The following is an 18,279-nucleotide window of genomic DNA, read 5'->3' as shown; positions in this document are numbered from 1 at the left end:
AGATCAGAAGGCATAGTTTGATGTTAACTCTTTATTGTTTCATTAAAAAACTAATTGTTCAGTTTCTTTAACTAAAAAACTGGTACAATCTACGTGAAGTCCAATTATTCAAAACGCAATCTAATAACACATACAAAGATTTTAAATGTTAGGCCTAAAGTGAGAATATAAACTGAAATGAAATGTAACAAAATGAAAATAAGTTCAAATTAATAAAACGTTTCTTTATAGTTGCATTTATATTGCTAAGTTGTGGGCTATACCTCGCAGGTAGTCCATCATTAAATCATTAGCATTGGTTGAAGCAATCGCCTGCAATCTTCGGTTCAGCTGAACATATTTTTTCTTTGAAGCTTCTGGTTGTCGTTTGAGAGGTTCAGGAATTATCTCTGCAACGTTCTGCGGATTTGGGTATGGCAGCTGCGTTATTGTGTTCTGATGATGACAGAACAACATCGTTCAGCTTTTTCATCCGTCCTCAGCAGCCATCTTTCTTGCAGCATCTCCATGTCGTACTTCCATCAGCATTTGCTCTGTCCGGTCTATATCTGTAGCCTTCGACCAATATAATAACCTTCCCTTTCTGTGATTCGATCTTCTCCATGTTACTTGGGTTAGAAATATTGTCAAACTGCATTCATAACATAATGAATAATATTTAAATAAAGACTTTGTTCACTCGCCGATTGTTTAATTAAAACAAGTGTTAACCATGTCATATTCGTTTAGCGTATAACATGTGTTTTTTTAATTGACTGCGCTCTTATGTCTGCGCTCTTTTGTCTGCGCTCTTTTGTCGGCGTTCTTATGTCGGCGCTCTTTTGTCTGCGCTCTTATGTCGGCGCTCATTTGTCGTGCGCTCTTTTGACGGGTCACCCAAAATTAGTAGCCTATTCGTTCTCTACTTCGACTCAACCTAAAAAAAATTAAGCCTATACACATGATGAAGAACTACGCCATCTGTGCAAGCAGGACAAATTTCATTATCTAGCATAAATCCTCAAGTTTTAAAATTGCGTAGCAAAGAAGGCCATGTTTAACCCAAGTTTACCGCTACAACACGACATGTTACGTACCTCAGTGACCCTGTTGCACACGGCACAGTATCTGTTCTTGTACACCACCTGAGTGACGTTGTCCACAACTCGGGTGACGTAAGCAGTGGTGACGTCATCGTCCGACAGCTCCCCCTCACACAGCCTGACGGTGTCCTTGTCCCCATTGTAGTCCGCCAAACACGAGCGGACGTACAGGAAGTAGAAACTGGCGTATTTAGAATCACAGCCAAGTTTAGGCGGGGAAACTTTACTCTGGTTAAAAACTTGGACTGGATTTTGTTTAGCGGTCACAATACCTAGTACGGCTTCGGGATTGTTTTCTACAAGAATTGTTTCGTTAAATTTCGAGATGTTGTAGATTTCACTTTTTAATCCCGGGGGTGGGACGTAGTTGTCCTCCACACTGGGGCAGCATGAGCCGTAAATCTGGCAGGACGGTCGGTGGCAGGTGCAGGTGGTGCAGTAGAAGGTCGGACAGACCTGCTGCAGAATGTTGTTTGTGTAGACCAGTCGATCGCCCTGACACCTGGCGGGGCAGTAACTCTGTTGGTAGTCCCTGGAAGACACGGCCGTTTTGTTCCAGGTGTAATCAGTCACGTTGACTTGCTGTAAAGTTCTTGGTATTAGGGAATCACAGTATACAATTAGAACAACACACACATATATAGGTATCAGATGCATTTGGATATCATGAGACAGAATCACATCTATGTTTGTTGGTTCTGATGTAGGTGTTCATGCGAGTGTGGCTGGGGAAGATTGTTCCAGAAAAATCAACAACGTTACGGTTGACTGAGTCTGCGCAAACAGCGCGCGGTTCCAGATGATTGTAGACTCACGTTTAGTACCAGCAATCATGATACATTCACTTGAAGTAAAAGATTTTAATAAAGCCGTATTATAAAAAAAAATCTCACACATTAGAGGAGTATTTGCATCATTAAAATGCAATGTGTAGTCATTGTATATTGTTTTATTTTGTTTGTAGCGATCTGTTGTGTCGTGTCATGTATCTCTAATAATGTCTATGTTTTGTAATGTTGTGTAAAATGTTGAAAAAACGTGGGTTGATGCGTGATTGTGAGCAATTTTTAAAAAAAATTGTAATGTTTTTTTTTTTTTTAAATTTAGTTTTTCTCTTATTTATTCGAAACGTGGTCAATATTCTGAATCAATAAATTTATTCTTGACAAAACTTGATTAATATTTTCGAAAAAGAAAGAGGTTTTAACGCTGAATTTTCGACGTCATATTAATGTGTGGGGAGTGTGACGTTTGGTGACGATGTGTGACGATATGTGACGGTGTGTGACGATGTGTGACGGTGTGTGACGATATGTGACGGTGCGCGACGATGTATGACGTTGTGTGACGATGTGTGACGGTGTGGGAGGTAAAAAAAAATTGGCAAAAAAAGTTTCGGAGCTGAGTTGCCAAAAATCAGTGCAACAGGGAAACTTTTAAACTTGAGACCAAACCAAACTCGATATAGAGGAGTTACACACAAAAGTAAACGTGTACCATTACCATCATCAATCAACCAACATGAAGAAAATCAGCTTTAGGAAATCTTGAAATCTTTGTCTGTAAACCGGGAGAACTCACCATGAGCCATGATACAGCTAGATTCCAAATACGTTGAATACATGAAGAGCATACATAAAGGGAGACAACACAAATAATTTTTATGCCCCGAGATAAACTGGATATATTCCCCTTAAATGATAAAAAAATTTCAGCATTTTATAAATAACCCAAATCAGAAATTCAATGACTTATGATTCATCAACTACTGAATTATCCTTTAATATAATATTTCGTCTAATACACCCATAAATACAAATAATTAAATAGCTATATGTTTAGAAATCTATCTAAAAAGACATTAGACGCGTGTGGTGTGGTTGGATAGACATGCCTACTAATTCGGTCCAAATTTTAATTAATTCATAAAAATATAATTAGGCATCCAATTAAGTCAAATTTAGTTTCAGATTGCATTGTCTTCATGTCCTGACCCACGTGCCAACCGTGAATCGTATCGGTCAAGTAGAACTGTCCGAATTTTCACTCCGGCGTTTCGATCTAAACAGACAGACTGACGACTGACGAGGAAATGAGTTAAATAAAAGCTTGTAAAAATTAGATATTCTTGTATTTTCATTCCAATCTACCATTGTGTCTATAATTTCAACATCAAACACATGTTTGTCTATCGCCCGACTGCTATACAACAAATATTTCAATACGCGTTTCAAACCCATGTCTGAGACCGCATGGACTACCAAAATAAATAACACCCACTTTGGTAACATACATCGGTTTATAAATACTCTCAAATGTATAGTGCTAATATTTACTGAACACCTATGCTAAAAGATGACGGGACGGCGTTGCCAAAGCGATACAGCGCTAGGCTGCTAATCCGAAATTCTCGAGTTTGAATCGGAGTCCAAGTCAGTAGAGTCCACTCAGCTCTGATGAGTACCTAACTTAAGTTAGGGATAGTAAGGCGGCTGGGAAAGTGCTGACCATACCTTCCCGTCATATATGAAGGTCCAGAAACACTTCTTTATCTGCCCAACGGATCGCTAGGTCTAAAGATGATTATTTACTACTTTATTAAGTGGAAAGGAAATCGCTATACTTGAAATAGGTGGAAATAAAATTTTAAAAATCTCATGTACATCATGCCCTGACAACATCACTCACGCGAAGATCACCACCAACAACATGTTCACGATAAAGTACCAACGGTAAGACATAGATGATCTATATGATCTGATGGCGATTTAAAATACTTAACGTTTATAGTATCTGTTTCTCAAGATGATGAAAGAAACTCATGTTTCGTGTATCATGTTTCGTGTATCATGTTTCGTGTATCATGTTTCGTGTATCATGTTTCGTGTATCATGTTTCGTGTATCTTGTTTCGTGTATCATGTTTCGTGTATCATGTTTCGTGTATCATGTTTCGTGTATCATGTTTCGTGTATCATGTTTCGTGTATCATGTTTCGTGTATCATGTTTCGTGTATCATGTTTCGTGTATCATGTTTCGTGTATCATGTTTCGTGTATCATGTTTCGTGTATCATGTTTCGTGTATCGTGTTTCGTGTATCGTGTTTCGTGTATCGTGTTTCGTGTATCGTGTTTCGTGTATCGTGTTTCGTGTATCGTGTTTCGTGTTTCGTGTATCGTGTTTCGTGTATCGTGTTTCGTGTATCGTGTTTCGTGTATCATGTTTCGTGTATCATGTTTCGTGTATCATGTTTCTTGTATCATGTTTCGTGTATCATGTTTCGTGTATCGTGTTTCGTGTATCGTGTTTCGTGTATCGTGTTTCATGTATCGTGTTTCGTGTTTCGTGTTTCGTGTATCGTGTTTCGTGTATCGTGTTTCGTGTATCGTGTTTCGTGTATCGTGTTTCGTGTTTCGTGTATCGTGTTTCGCGTATCGTGTTTCGCGTATCGTGTTTCGTGTATCATGTTTCGTGTATCATGTTTCGTGTATCATGTTTCGTGTATCATGTTTCGTGTATCATGTTTCGTGTATCATGTTTCGTGTAACGTGTTTCGTGTATCATGTATCGTGTATCATGTTTCGTGTATCATGTTTCGTGTATCATGTTTCGTGTATCATGTTTCGTGTATCATGTTTCGTGTATCATGTTTCGTGTATCGTGTTTCGTGTATCGTGTTTCGTGTATCGTGTTTCGTGTATCGTGTTTCGTGTATCGTGTTTCGTGTATCGTGTATCGTGCATCGTGTTTCGTGTTTCGTGTTTCGTGTTTCGTGTATCGTGTTTCGTGTATCGTGTTTCGTGTATCGTGTTTCGTGTTTCGTGTATCGTGTTTCCTGTATCGTGTTTTGTGTATCATGTTTCGTGTATCATGTTTCGTGTATCATGTTTCGTGTATCATGTTTCGTGTATCATGTTTCGTGTATCATGTTTCGTGTATCATGTTTCGTGTATCATGTTTCGTGTATCATGTTTCGTGTATCGTGTTTCGTGTATCGTGTTTCGTGTATCGTGTTTCGTGTATCGTGTTTCGTGTATCGTGTTTCGTGTATCGTGTTTCGTGTTTCGTGTATCGTGTTTCGTGTATCGTGTTTCGTGTATCGTGTTTCGTGTATCATGTTTCGTGTATCATGTTTCGTGTATCATGTTTCTTGTATCATGTTTCGTGTATCATGTTTCGTGTATCGTGTTTCGTGTATCGTGTTTCGTGTATCGTGTTTCATGTATCGTGTTTCGTGTTTCGTGTTTCGTGTATCGTGTTTCGTGTATCGTGTTTCGTGTATCGTGTTTCGTGTATCGTGTTTCGTGTTTCGTGTATCGTGTTTCGCGTATCGTGTTTCGCGTATCGTGTTTCGCGTATCGTGTTTCGTGTATCGTGTTTCGTGTATCGTGTTTCGTGTATGGTGTTTCGTGTATCGTGTTTCGTGTATCGTGTTTCGTGTATCATGTTTCGTGTATCGTGTTTCGTGTATCATGTTTCGTGTATCATGTTTCGTGTATCATGTTTCGTGTATCATGTTTCGTGTATCGTGTTTCGTGTATCGTGTTTCGTGTATCGTGTTTCGTGTATCGTGTTTCGTGTTTCGTGTTTCGTGATTCTTGTATCGTGTTTCGTGTATCGTGTTTCGTGTATCGTGTTTCGTGTATCGTGTTTCGTGTATCATGTTTCGTGTATCATGTTTCGTGTATCATGTTTCGTGTAACGTGTTTCATGTATCATGTTATGTGTATCATGTTTCGTGTATCATGTTTCGTGTATCATGTTTCGTGTATCATGTTTCGTGTAACGTGTTTCGTGTATCATGTTTCGTGTATCATGTTTCGTGTATCATGTTTCGTGTATCATGTTTCGTGTATCATGTTTCGTGTATCATGTTTCGTGTATCGTGTTTCGTGTATCGTGTTTCGTGTATCGTGTTTCGTGTATCGTGTTTCGTGTATCATGTTTCGTGTATCATGTTTCGTGTATCATGTTTCGTGTATCATGTTTCGTGTATCATGTTTCGTGTATCATGTTTCGTGTATCATGTTTCGTGTATCATGTTTCGTGTATCATGTTTTGTGTATCAAGTTTCGTGTAACGTGTTTCGTGTATCATGTTTCGTGTATCATGTTTCGTGTATCATGTTTCGTGTATCATGTTTCGTGTAACGTGTTTCGTGTATCATGTTTCGTGTATCATGTTTCGTGTATCATGTTTCGTGTATCATGTTTCGTGTATCGTGTTTCGTGTATCATGTTTCGTGTAACGTGTTTCGTGTATCGTGTTTCGTGTATCATGTTTCGTATATCGTGTTTCGTGTATCGTGTTTCGTGTATCGTGTTTCGTGTATCGTGTTTCGTGTTTCGTGTTTCGTGTTTCGTGTTTCGTGCATCGTGTTTCGTGCATCGTGTTCCGTGCATCATGTTCCATGCATCATGTTCCATGCATCATGTTCCGTGCTTCATGTTCCGTGCTTCATGTTCCGTGCTTCATGTTCCGTGCGTCATGTTCCGTGCGTCATGTTCCGTGCGTCATGTTCCATGCGTCATGTTCCATGCGTCGTGTTCCATGCGTCGTGTTCCATGCGTCGTGTTCCATGCGTCGTGTTCCATGCGTCGTGTTCCATGCGTCGTGTTCCATGCGTCGTGTTCCATGCGTCGTGTTCCATGCGTCGTGTTCCATGCGTCGTGTTCCATGCGTCGTGTTCCATGCGTCGTGTTCCATGCGTCGTGTTCCATGCGTCGTGTTCCATGCGTCGTGTTCCATGCGTCGTGTTCCATGCGTCGTGTTCCATGCGTCGTGTTCCATGCGTCGTGTTCCATGCGTCGTGTTCCATGCGTCGTGTTCCATGCGTCGTGTTCCATGCGTCGTGTTCCATGCGTCGTGTTCCATGCGTCGTGTTCCATGCGTCGTGTTCCATGCGTCGTGTTCCATGCGTCGTGTTCCATGCGTCGTGTTCCATGCGTCGTGTTCCATGCGTCGTGTTCCATGCGTCGTGTTCCATGCGTCGTGTTCCATGCGTCGTGTTCCATGCGTCGTGTTCCATGCGTCGTGTTCCATGCGTCGTGTTCCATGCGTCGTGTTCCATGCGTCGTGTTCCATGCGTCGTGTTCCATGCGTCGTGTTCCATGCGTCGTGTTCCATGCGTCGTGTTCCATGCGTCGTGTTCCATGCGTCGTGTTCCATGCGTCGTGTTCCATGCGTCGTGTTCCATGCGTCGTGTTCCATGCGTCGTGTTCCATGCGTCGTGTTCCATGCGTCATGTTCCATGCGTCATGTTCCATGCATCATGTTCCATGCATCATGTTCCATGCATCATGTTCCATGCATCATGTTCCATGCATATTGTTCCATTCATCATGCTCCATGCATCATGTTCCATGCATCATGCTCCATGCATCATGTTCCATGCATCATGCTCCATGCATCATGCTCCATGCATCATGTTCCATGCATCATGCTCCATGCATCATGTTCCATGCATCATGTTCCATGCATCATGTTCCATGCATCATGTACCATGCATCATGTTCCATGTATCATGTTTCATGCATCATGTTCCATGCATCATGTTCCATGCTACATGTTCCATGCATCATGTTTGTTATAACTGTGTTCTATATGTGTACCACAGCTATGCAGTGAGAGGGTAGAACTACTTGATCCAATACCATATTTCAATACCACTACCATTTGATTATGTTTAGCTATGCAATAGTGCATCTTGAGACACAACAACATCAACGCTTACTAATGATTTGACAGAATGACATTGTTTACTAATTACATTTATTGCACTATAGAAATAGACATCGGACAGCTTGAACAAACTGGACAACCTAACCCTAACATAACACGAACAAGACTAACTGAAGCTTCTCTGGCAACAACGAACTCACACTAAAACGTCACTTTATTGCGTACCGCGTCACACTTTCACTCGTTCAATATTATCGCTTCGCACCAACATTCATGCGCACCAATTTCCCTAGTCGAACATGCATCATAACATTACCCCCCTCTCCCTTCAAGCTAATCACATTAGCTTTATTAATTACATCAATAATACAACATTCTATTTTACCTAACAATAGCAACTATGGTAGCATTCACATATAGACCTTAAAGGCTAAATAATCTTAACTAATTCTTGAAGTTTCAGTTTAGTTCATGTCTCCGCGCGAACAACCATATTTCGACGATTCTGCAAAGTATACATCTCAGATCACCAGTTGGGTGTACATCATACAATCACACTTCACGTAAAGGCCAGGATTTCATACAATGTCGTTCATATCATAGACCTTAAACATCACATCAGTTCCAATGAAAACAAATTATTTCTAGGGGAAAACAACATGTCACTACTAATCGGTTATCAGGATCTAACATAGTCTCTCTAACCTAATGTATTAGACTTAATCTAATGTAGTACCTCTTCTGTTAATTACGCTACATTATTTATACAATAAATCACATCCCAAGTGTTAATTTAGTTTAATTAAGTAACCATATCAAATTTTATAATTCACTATATCACCTGCATATATTTATCTCATGTTACAATGACATGTAGGCCTACCAATAATAATTCTTAACATCTTCAGTAACCAAATACGATATCACATAGAGGAATATTTTCCCTAGAACCCTTAAATCCATGACCAGGTACTCGGTACATCCTCGAACTACCCACAAAAAAAATCTGACTGCCTCCTCAGTCTTGAAATCAACTAACTACCGATGAAGCAACCGACCAACGAACTATCCCCCTGCTGGCCGGGTGACGACACCAAATTATCTTAAAACAGCATTATCCTAATCTACTGGGTTCCTTACGCTAAGAAAACAAACCTCATAGTACAAAATATCATCACATATCATAAATTATAAATCATATCATTATACCAAATCAAATCAAGATCATAGTGACATTATCATCTTGTCAATAACATAACACCGCCCTAAAACCGGAGTGTCCACATTAACTATAACAATATCAATTATCACTAATACTGATGTCTTACTTATCATATTACGACCCTCATCAGCATAACACAGCAATGGGCTCATAATACCTACAGCCCCTGCTTAACCACTACAATTTTTTGTTTCACTAGGACGTAATAGAAAAAAAAATGTACATGCCTACTACTTAAAAATATATGAAGAGGTTCTACTTATCTAATTTGTAGAAATGGGCATCATCATCAGCTTCATCACACAACACACACTTCCCACACAGGTTCCCTTGTCCTTCACAACACAGGTCCTCTTAGCACGGTCTTCACATGTTCTCCCAACACGGTTCTTCATGGCATGGGTCCTCACATTAAGGGTCATCACATGTTCTCCCCACACGGTTTCTCACAGCACGGGTCATAACGGCATGGGTCATCAGAGCACGGGTCGTCATACATATGTCTACGTGTCCCGTTTCTACGTGTCCCGTTTCTACGTGTCCCGTTTCTACGTGTCCCGTTTCTACGTGTCCCGTTTCTGCGTGTCCCGTTTCTGCGTGTCCCGTTTCTGCGTGTCCCGTTTCTGCGTGTCCCGTTTCTGCGTGTCCCGTTTCTGCGTGTCCCGTTTCTGCGTGTCCCGTTTCTGCGTGTCCCGTTTCTGCGTGTCCCGTTTCTGCGTGTCCCGTTTCTGCGTGTCCCGTTTCTGCGTGTCCCGTTTCTGCGTGTCCCGTTTCTGCGTGTCCCGTTTCTGCGTGTCCCGTTTCTGCGTGTCCCGTTTCTGCGTGTCCCGTTTCTGCGTGTCCCGTTTCTGCGTGTCCCGTTTCTGCGTGTCCCGTTTCTGCGTGTCCCGTTTCTGCGTGTCCCGTTTCTGCGTGTCCCGTTTCTGCGTGTCCCGTTTCTGCGTGTCCCGTTTCTGCGTGTCCCGTTTCTGCGTGTCCCGTTTCTGCGTGTCCCGTTTCTGCGTGTCCCGTTTCTGCGTGTCCCGTTTCTGCGTGTCCCGTTTCTGCGTGTCCCGTTTCTGCGTGTCCCGTTTCTGCGTGTCCCGTTTCTGCGTGTCCCGTTTCTGCGTGTCCCGTTTCTGCGTGTCCCGTTTCTGCGTGTCCCGTTTCTGCGTGTCCCGTTTCTGCGTGTCCCGTTTCTGCGTGTCCCGTTTCTGCGTGTCCCGTTTCTGCGTGTCCCGTTTCCGCGTGTCCCGTTTCCGCGTGTCCCGTTTCCGCGTGTCCCGTTTCCGCGTGTCCCGTTTCCGCGTGTCCCGTTTCCGCGTGTCCCGTTTCCGCGTGTCCCGTTTCCGCGTGTCCCGTTTCCGCGTGTCCCGTTTCCGCGTGTCCCGTTTCCGCGTGTCCCGTTTCCGCGTGTCCCGTTTCCGCGTGTCCCGTTTCCGCGTGTCCCGTTTCCGCGTGTCCCGTTTCCGCGTGTCCCGTTTCCGCGTGTCCCGTTTCCGCGTGTCCCGTTTCCGCGTGTCCCGTTTCCGCGTGTCCCGTTTCCGCGTGTCCCGTTTCCGCGTGTCCTGTTTCCGCGTGTCCCGTTTCCGCGTGTCCCGTTTCCGCGTGTCCCGTTTCCGCGTGTCCCGTTTCCGCGTGTCCCGTTTCCGCGTGTCCCGTTTCCGCGTGTCCCGTTTCCGCGTGTCCCGTTTCCGTGTGTCCCGTTTCCGTGTGTCCCGTTTCCGTGTGTCCCGTTTCCGTGTGTCCCGTTTCCGTGTGTCCCGTTTCCGTGTGTCCCGTTTCCGTGTGTCCCGTTTCCGTGTGTCCCGTTTCCGTGTGTCCCGTTTCCGTGTGTCCCGTTTCCGTGTGTCCCGTTTCCGTGTGTCCCGTTTCCGTGTGTCCCGTTTCCGTGTGTCCCGTTTCCGTGTGTCCCGTTTCCGTGTGTCCCGTTTCCGTGTGTCCCGTTTCCGTGTGTCCCGTTTCCGTGTGTCCCGTTTCCGTGTGTCCCGTTTCCGTGTGTCCCGTTTCCGTGTGTCCCGTTTCCGTGTGTCCCGTTTCCGTGTGTCCCGTTTCCGTGTGTCCCGTTTCCGTGTGTCCCGTTTCCGTGTGTCCCGTTTCCGTGTGTCCCGTTTCCGTGTGTCCCGTTTCCGTGTGTCCCGTTTCCGTGTGTCCCGTTTCCGTGTGTCCCGTTTCCGTGTGTCCCGTTTCCGTGTGTCCCGTTTCCGTGTGTCCCGTTTCCGTGTGTCCCGTTTCCGTGTGTCCCGTTTCCGTGTGTCCCGTTTCCGTGTGTCCCGTTTCCGTGTGTCCCGTTTCCGTGTGTCCCGTTTCCGTGTGTCCCGTTTCCGTGTGTCCCGTTTCCGTGTGTCCCGTTTCCGTGTGTCCCGTTTCCGTGTGTCCCGTTTCCGTGTGTCCCGTTTCCGTGTGTCCCGTTTCCGTGTGTCCCGTTTCCGTGTGTCCCGTTTCCGTGTGTCCCGTTTCCGTGTGTCCCGTTTCCGTGTGTCCCGTTTCCGTGTGTCCCGTTTCCGTGTGTCCCGTTTCCGTGTGTCCCGTTTCCGTGTGTCCCGTTTCCGTGTGTCCCGTTTCCGTGTGTCCCGTTTCCGTGTGTCCCGTTTCCGTGTGTCCCGTTTCCGTGTGTCCCGTTTCCGTGTGTCCCGTTTCCGTGTGTCCCGTTTCCGTGTGTCCCGTTTCCGTGTGTCCCGTTTCCGTGTGTCCCGTTTCCGTGTGTCCCGTTTCCGTGTGTCCCGTTTCCGTGTGTCCCGTTTCCGTGTGTCCCGTTTCCGTGTGTCCCGTTTCCGTGTGTCCCGTTTCCGTGTGTCCCGTTTCCGTGTGTCCCGTTTCCGCGTGTCCCGTTTCCGCGTGTCCCGTTTCCGCGTGTCCCGTTTCCGCGTGTCCCGTTTCCGCGTGTCCCGTTTCCGCGTGTCCCGTTTCCGCGTGTCCCGTTTCCGCGTGTCCCGTTTCCGCGTGTCCCGTTTCCGCGTGTCCCGTTTCCGCGTGTCCCGTTTCCGCGTGTCCCGTTTCCGCGTGTCCCGTTTCCGCGTGTCCCGTTTCCGCGTGTCCCGTTTCCGCGTGTCCCGTTTCCGCGTGTCCCGTTTCCGCGTGTCCCGTTTCCGCGTGTCCCGTTTCCGCGTGTCCCGTTTCCGCGTGTCCCGTTTCCGCGTGTCCCGTTTCCGCGTGTCCCGTTTCCGCGTGTCCCGTTTCCGCGTGTCCCGTTTCCGCGTGTCCCGTTTCCGCGTGTCCCGTTTCCGCGTGTCCCGTTTCCGCGTGTCCCGTTTCCGCGTGTCCCGTTTCCGCGTGTCCCGTTTCCGCGTGTCCCGTTTCCGCGTGTCCCGTTTCCGCGTGTCCCGTTTCCGCGTGTCCCGTTTCCGCGTGTCCCGTTTCCGCGTGTCCCGTTTCCGCGTGTCCCGTTTCCGCGTGTCCCGTTTCCGCGTGTCCTGTTTCCGCGTGTCCTGTTTCCGCGTGTCCTGTTTCCGCGTGTCCTGTTTCCGCGTGTCCTGTTTCCGCGTGTCCTGTTTCCGCGTGTCCTGTTTCCCCGTGTCCTGTTTCCGCGTGTCCTGTTTCCGCGTGTCCTGTTTCCGCGTGTCCTGTTTCCGCGTGTCCTGTTTCCGCGTGTCCTGTTTCCGCGTGTCCTGTTTCCGCGTGTCCTGTTTCCGCGTGTCCTGTTTCCGCGTGTCCTGTTTCCGCGTGTCCTGTTTCCGCGTGTCCTGTTTCCGTGTGTCCTGTTTCCGTGTGTCCTGTTTCCGTGTGTCCTGTTTCCGTGTGTCCTGTTTCCGTGTGTCCTGTTTCCGTGTGTCCTGTTTCCGTGTGTCCCGTTTCCGTGTGTCCCGTTTCCGTGTGTCCCGTTTCCGTGTGTCCCGTTTCCGTGTGTCCCGTTTCCGTGTGTCCCGTTTCCGTGTGTCCCGTTTCCGTGTGTCCCGTTTCCGTGTGTCCCGTTTCCGTGTGTCCCGTTTCCGTGTGTCCCGTTTCCGTGTGTCCCGTTTCCGTGTGTCCCGTTTCCGTGTGTCCCGTTTCCGTGTGTCCCCGTTTCCGTGTGTCCCGTTTCCGTGTGTCCCGTTTCCGTGTGTCCCGTTTCCGTGTGTCCCGTTTCCGTGTGTCCCGTTTCCGTGTGTCCCGTTTCCGTGTGTCCCGTTTCCGTGTGTCCCGTTTCCGTGTGTCCCGTTTCCGTGGTGTCCCGTTTCCGTGTGTCCCCGTTTCCGTGTGTCCCGTTTCCGTGTGTCCGTTTCCGTGTGTCCCGTTTCCGTGTGTCCCGTTTCCGTGTGTCCCGTTCCGTGTGTCCCGTTTCCGTGTGTCCCGTTTCCGTGTGTCCCCGTTTCCGTGTGTCCCGTTTCCGTGTGTCCCGTTTCCGTGTGTCCCGTTTCCGTGTGTCCCGTTTCCGTGTGTCCCGTTTCCGTGTGTCCCGTTTCCGCTGTGGGTCCCGTTTCCGCGTGTCCCGTTTCCGCGGTGTCCCGTTTCCGCGTGTCCCGTTTCCGCGTGTCCCGTTTCCGCGTGGTCCCGGTTTCCGGCGTGTCCCGTTTCCGCGTGTCCCGTTTCCGCGTGTCCCGTTTCCGCGTGTCCCGTTTCCGCGTGTCCCGTTTCCGCGTGTCCCGTTTCCGCGTGTCCCGTTTCCGCGTGTCCCCGTTTCCGCGTGTCCCGTTTCCGCGTGTCCCGTTTCCGCGTGTCCCTGTTTCCGCGTGTCCTGTTTCCGCGTGTCCTGTTTCCGCGTGTCCTGTTTCCGCGTGTCCTGTTTCCGCGTGTCCTGTTTCCGCGTGTCCTGTTTCCGCGTGTCCTGTTTCCGCGTGTCCTGTTTCCGCGTGTCCTGTTTCCGCGTGTCCTGTTTCCGCGTGTCCTTTTTCGCGTGTCCTGTTTCGCGTGTCCTGTTTCCGCGTGTCCTGTTTCCGCGTGTCCTGTTTCCGCGTGTCCTGTTTCCGTGTGTCCTGTTTCCGTGTGTCCTGTTTCCGTGTGTCCTGTTTCCGTGTGTCCTGTTTCCGTGTGTCCTGTTTCCGTGTGTCCTGTTTCCGTGTGTCCTGTTTCCGGTGTGTCCTGTTTCCGTGTGTCCTGTTTCCGTGTGTCCCTGTTTCCGTGTGTCCTGTTTCCGTGTGTCCTGTTTCCGTGTGTCCTGTTTCCGTGTGTCCTGTTTCCGTGTGTCCTGTTTCCGTGTGTCCTGTTTCCGTGTGTCCTGTTTCCGTGTGTCCTGTTTCCGTGTGTCCTGTTTCCGTGTGTCCTGTTTCCGTGTGTCCTGTTTCCGTGTGTCCCGTTTCCGTGTGTCCCGTTTCCGTGTGTCCCGTTTCCGTGTGTCCCCGTTTCCGTGTGTCCCGTTCCCGTGGTCCCGTTCCCGTGTGTCCCGTTCCCGTGTGTCCCGTTCCCGTGTGTCCCGTTCCCGTGTGTCCCGTTTCCGTGTGTCCCGTTTCCGTCCGTGTGTCCCGTTTCCGTGTGTCCCGTTTCCGTGTGTCCCGTTTCCGTGTGTCCCGTTTCCGTGTGTCCCGTTTCCGTGTGTCCCGTTTCCGTGTGTCCCGTTTCCGTGTGTCCCGTTTCCGTGTGTCCCGTTTCCGTGTGTCCCGTTTCCGTGTGTCCCGTTTCCGTGTGTCCCGTTTCCGTGTGTCCCGTTTCCGTGTGTCCCGTTTCCGTGTGTCCCGTTTCCGTGTGTCCCGTTTCCGTGTGTCCCGTTTCCGTGTGTCCCGTTTCCGTGTGTCCCGTTTCCGTGTGTCCCGTTTCCGTGTGTCCCGTTTCCGTGTGTCCCGTTTCCGTGTGTCCCGTTTCCGTGTGTCCCGTTTCCGTGTGTCCCGTTTCCGTGTGTCCCGTTTCCGTGTGTCCCGTTTCCGTGTGTCCCGTTTCCGTGTGTCCCGTTTCCGTGTGTCCCGTTTCCGTGTGTCCCGTTTCCGTGTGTCCCGTTTCCGTGTGTCCCGTTTCCGTGTGTCCCGTTTCCGTGTGTCCCGTTTCCGTGTGTCCCGTTTCCGTGTGTCCCGTTTCCGTGTGTCCCGTTTCCGTGTGTCCCGTTTCCGTGTGTCCCGTTTCCGTGTGTCCCGTTTCCGTGTGTCCCGTTTCCGTGTGTCCCGTTTCCGTGTGTCCCGTTTCCGTGTGTCCCGTTTCCGTGTGTCCCGTTTCCGTGTGTCCCGTTTCCGTGTGTCCCGTTTCCGTGTGTCCCGTTTCCGTGTGTCCCGTTTCCGTGTGTCCCGTTTCCGTGTGTCCCGTTTCCGTGTGTCCCGTTTCCGTGTGTCCCGTTTCCGTGTGTCCCGTTTCCGTGTGTCCCGTTTCCGTGTGTCCCGTTTCCGCGTGTCCCGTTTCCGCGTGTCCCGTTTCCGCGTGTCCCGTTTCCGCGTGTCCCGTTTCCGCGTGTCCCGTTTCCGCGTGTCCCGTTTCCGCGTGTCCCGTTTCCGCGTGTCCCGTTTCCGCGTGTCCCGTTTCCGCGTGTCCCGTTTCCGCGTGTCCCGTTTCCGCGTGTCCCGTTTCCGCGTGTCCCGTTTCCGCGTGTCCCGTTTCCGCGTGTCCCGTTTCCGCGTGTCCCGTTTCCGCGTGTCCCGTTTCCGCGTGTCCCGTTTCCGCGTGTCCCGTTTCCGCGTGTCCCGTTTCCGCGTGTCCCGTTTCCGCGTGTCCCGTTTCCGCGTGTCCCGTTTCCGCGTGTCCCGTTTCCGCGTGTCCCGTTTCCGCGTGTCCCGTTTCCGCGTGTCCCGTTTCCGCGTGTCCCGTTTCCGCGTGTCCCGTTTCCGCGTGTCCCGTTTCCGCGTGTCCCGTTTCCGCGTGTCCCGTTTCCGCGTGTCCCGTTTCCGCGTGTCCCGTTTCCGCGTGTCCCGTTTCCGCGTGTCCCGTTTCCGCGTGTCCCGTTTCCGCGTGTCCCGTTTCCGCGTGTCCCGTTTCCGCGTGTCCCGTTTCCGCGTGTCCCGTTTCCGCGTGTCCCGTTTCCGCGTGTCCCGTTTCCGCGTGTCCCGTTTCCGCGTGTCCCGTTTCCGCGTGTCCCGTTTCCGCGTGTCCCGTTTCCGCGTGTCCCGTTTCCGCGTGTCCCGTTTCCGCGTGTCCCGTTTCCGCGTGTCCCGTTTCCGTGTGTCCCGTTTCCGTGTGTCCCGTTTCCGTGTGTCCCGTTTCCGTGTGTCCCGTTTCCGTGTGTCCCGTTTCCGTGTGTCCCGTTTCCGTGTGTCCCGTTTCCGTGTGTCCCGTTTCCGTGTGTCCCGTTTCCGTGTGTCCCGTTTCCGTGTGTCCCGTTTCCGTGTGTCCCGTTTCCGTGTGTCCCGTTTCCGTGTGTCCCGTTTCCGTGTGTCCCGTTTCCGTGTGTCCCGTTTCCGTGTGTCCCGTTTCCGTGTGTCCCGTTTCCGTGTGTCCCGTTTCCGTGTGTCCCGTTTCCGTGTGTCCCGTTTCCGTGTGTCCCGTTTCCGTGTGTCCCGTTTCCGTGTGTCCCGTTTCCGTGTGTCCCGTTTCCGTGTGTCCCGTTTCCGTGTGTCCCGTTTCCGTGTGTCCCGTTTCCGTGTGTCCCGTTTCCGTGTGTCCCGTTTCCGTGTGTCCCGTTTCCGTGTGTCCCGTTTCCGTGTGTCCCGTTTCCGTGTGTCCCGTTTCCGTGTGTCCCGTTTCCGTGTGTCCCGTTTCCGTGTGTCCCGTTTCCGTGTGTCCCGTTTCCGTGTGTCCCGTTTCCGTGTGTCCCGTTTCCGTGTGTCCCGTTTCCGTGTGTCCCGTTTCCGTGTGTCCCGTTTCCGTGTGTCCCGTTTCCGTGTGTCCCGTTTCCGTGTGTCCCGTTTCCGTGTGTCCCGTTTCCGTGTGTCCCGTTTCCGTGTGTCCCGTTTCCGTGTGTCCCGTTTCCGTGTGTCCCGTTTCCGTGTGTCCCGTTTCCGTGTGTCCCGTTTCCGTGTGTCCCGTTTCCGTGTGTCCCGTTTCCGTGTGTCCCGTTTCCGTGTGTCCCGTTTCCGTGTGTCCCGTTTCCGTGTGTCCCGTTTCCGTGTGTCCCGTTTCCGTGTGTCCCGTTTCCGTGTGTCCCGTTTCCGTGTGTCCCGTTTCCGTGTGTCCCGTTTCCGTGTGTCCCGTTTCCGTGTGTCCCGTTTCCGTGTGTCCCGTTTCCGTGTGTCCCGTTTCCGTGTGTCCCGTTTCCGTGTGTCCCGTTTCCGTGTGTCCCGTTTCCGTGTGTCCCGTTTCCGTGTGTCCCGTTTCCGTGTGTCCCGTTTCCGTGTGTCCCGTTTCCGTGTGTCCCGTTTCCGTGTGTCCCGTTTCCGTGTGTCCCGTTTCCGTGTGTCCCGTTTCCGTGTGTCCCGTTTCCGTGTGTCCCGTTTCCGTGTGTCCCGTTTCCGTGTGTCCCGTTTCCGTGTGTCCCGTTTCCGTGTGTCCCGTTTCCGTGTGTCCCGTTTCCGTGTGTCCCGTTTCCGTGTGTCCCGTTTCCGTGTGTCCCGTTTCCGTGTGTCCCGTTTCCGTGTGTCCCGTTTCCGTGTGTCCCGTTTCCGTGTGTCCCGTTTCCGTGTGTCCCGTTTCCGTGTGTCCCGTTTCCGTGTGTCCCGTTTCCGTGTGTCCCGTTTCCGTGTGTCCCGTTTCCGTGTGTCCCGTTTCCGTGTGTCCCGTTTCCGTGTGTCCCGTTTCCGTGTGTCCCGTTTCCGTGTGTCCCGTTTCCGTGTGTCCCGTTTCCGTGTGTCCCGTTTCCGTGTGTCCCGTTTCCGTGTGTCCCGTTTCCGTGTGTCCCGTTTCCGTGTGTCCCGTTTCCGTGTGTCCCGTTTCCGTGTGTCCCGTTTCCGTGTGTCCCGTTTCCGTGTGTCCCGTTTCCGTGTGTCCCGTTTCCGTGTGTCCCGTTTCCGTGTGTCCCGTTTCCGTGTGTCCCGTTTCCGTGTGTCCCGTTTCCGTGTGTCCCGTTTCCGTGTGTCCCGTTTCCGTGTGTCCCGTTTCCGTGTGTCCCGTTTCCGTGTGTCCCGTTTCCGTGTGTCCCGTTTCCGTGTGTCCCGTTTCCGTGTGTCCCGTTTCCGTGTGTCCCGTTTCCGTGTGTCCCGTTTCCGTGTGTCCCGTTTCCGTGTGTCCCGTTTCCGTGTGTCCCGTTTCCGTGTGTCCCGTTTCCGTGTGTCCCGTTTCCGTGTGTCCCGTTTCCGTGTGTCCCGTTTCCGTGTGTCCCGTTTCCGTGTGTCCCGTTTCCGTGTGTCCCGTTTCCGTGTGTCCCGTTTCCGTGTGTCCCGTTTCCGTGTGTCCCGTTTCCGTGTGTCCCGTTTCCGTGTGTCCCGTTTCCGTGTGTCCCGTTTCCGTGTGTCCCGTTTCCGTGTGTCCCGTTTCCGTGTGTCCCGTTTCCGTGTGTCCCGTTTCCGTGTGTCCCGTTTCCGTGTGTCCCGTTTCCGTGTGTCCCGTTTCCGTGTGTCCCGTTTCCGTGTGTCCCGTTTCCGTGTGTCCCGTTTCCGTGTGTCCCGTTT

General features: G+C 50.4%; 1 protein-coding gene across 1 annotated transcript; it reads left to right on the top strand.

Annotated features, from left to right (window-relative positions):
• Nucleotides 1-9,454: 9,454 nt before the first annotated feature.
• Nucleotides 9,455-10,205, top strand: LOC131931775 (keratin-associated protein 4-4-like; the record flags this gene model as incomplete). Its single annotated transcript, XM_059288603.1, has 1 exon — nt 9,455-10,205. A coding segment is annotated over exon 1 (751 nt), but the record flags the coding sequence as incomplete, so codon positions are not given.
• Between the last annotated feature and the right edge of the window lie 8,074 nt (nt 10,206-18,279).

This window comes from Physella acuta, unplaced genomic scaffold (assembly GCF_028476545.2).
Source record: "Physella acuta isolate Inbredline_101_S28 unplaced genomic scaffold, ASM2847654v3 ptg002028l, whole genome shotgun sequence".
NCBI classification, from domain to species: domain Eukaryota; kingdom Metazoa; phylum Mollusca; class Gastropoda; family Physidae; genus Physella; species Physella acuta.
The sequence above is the reverse complement of the archived record's forward strand: the minus strand, read 5'-3'. Positions and strand labels throughout refer to the sequence as shown.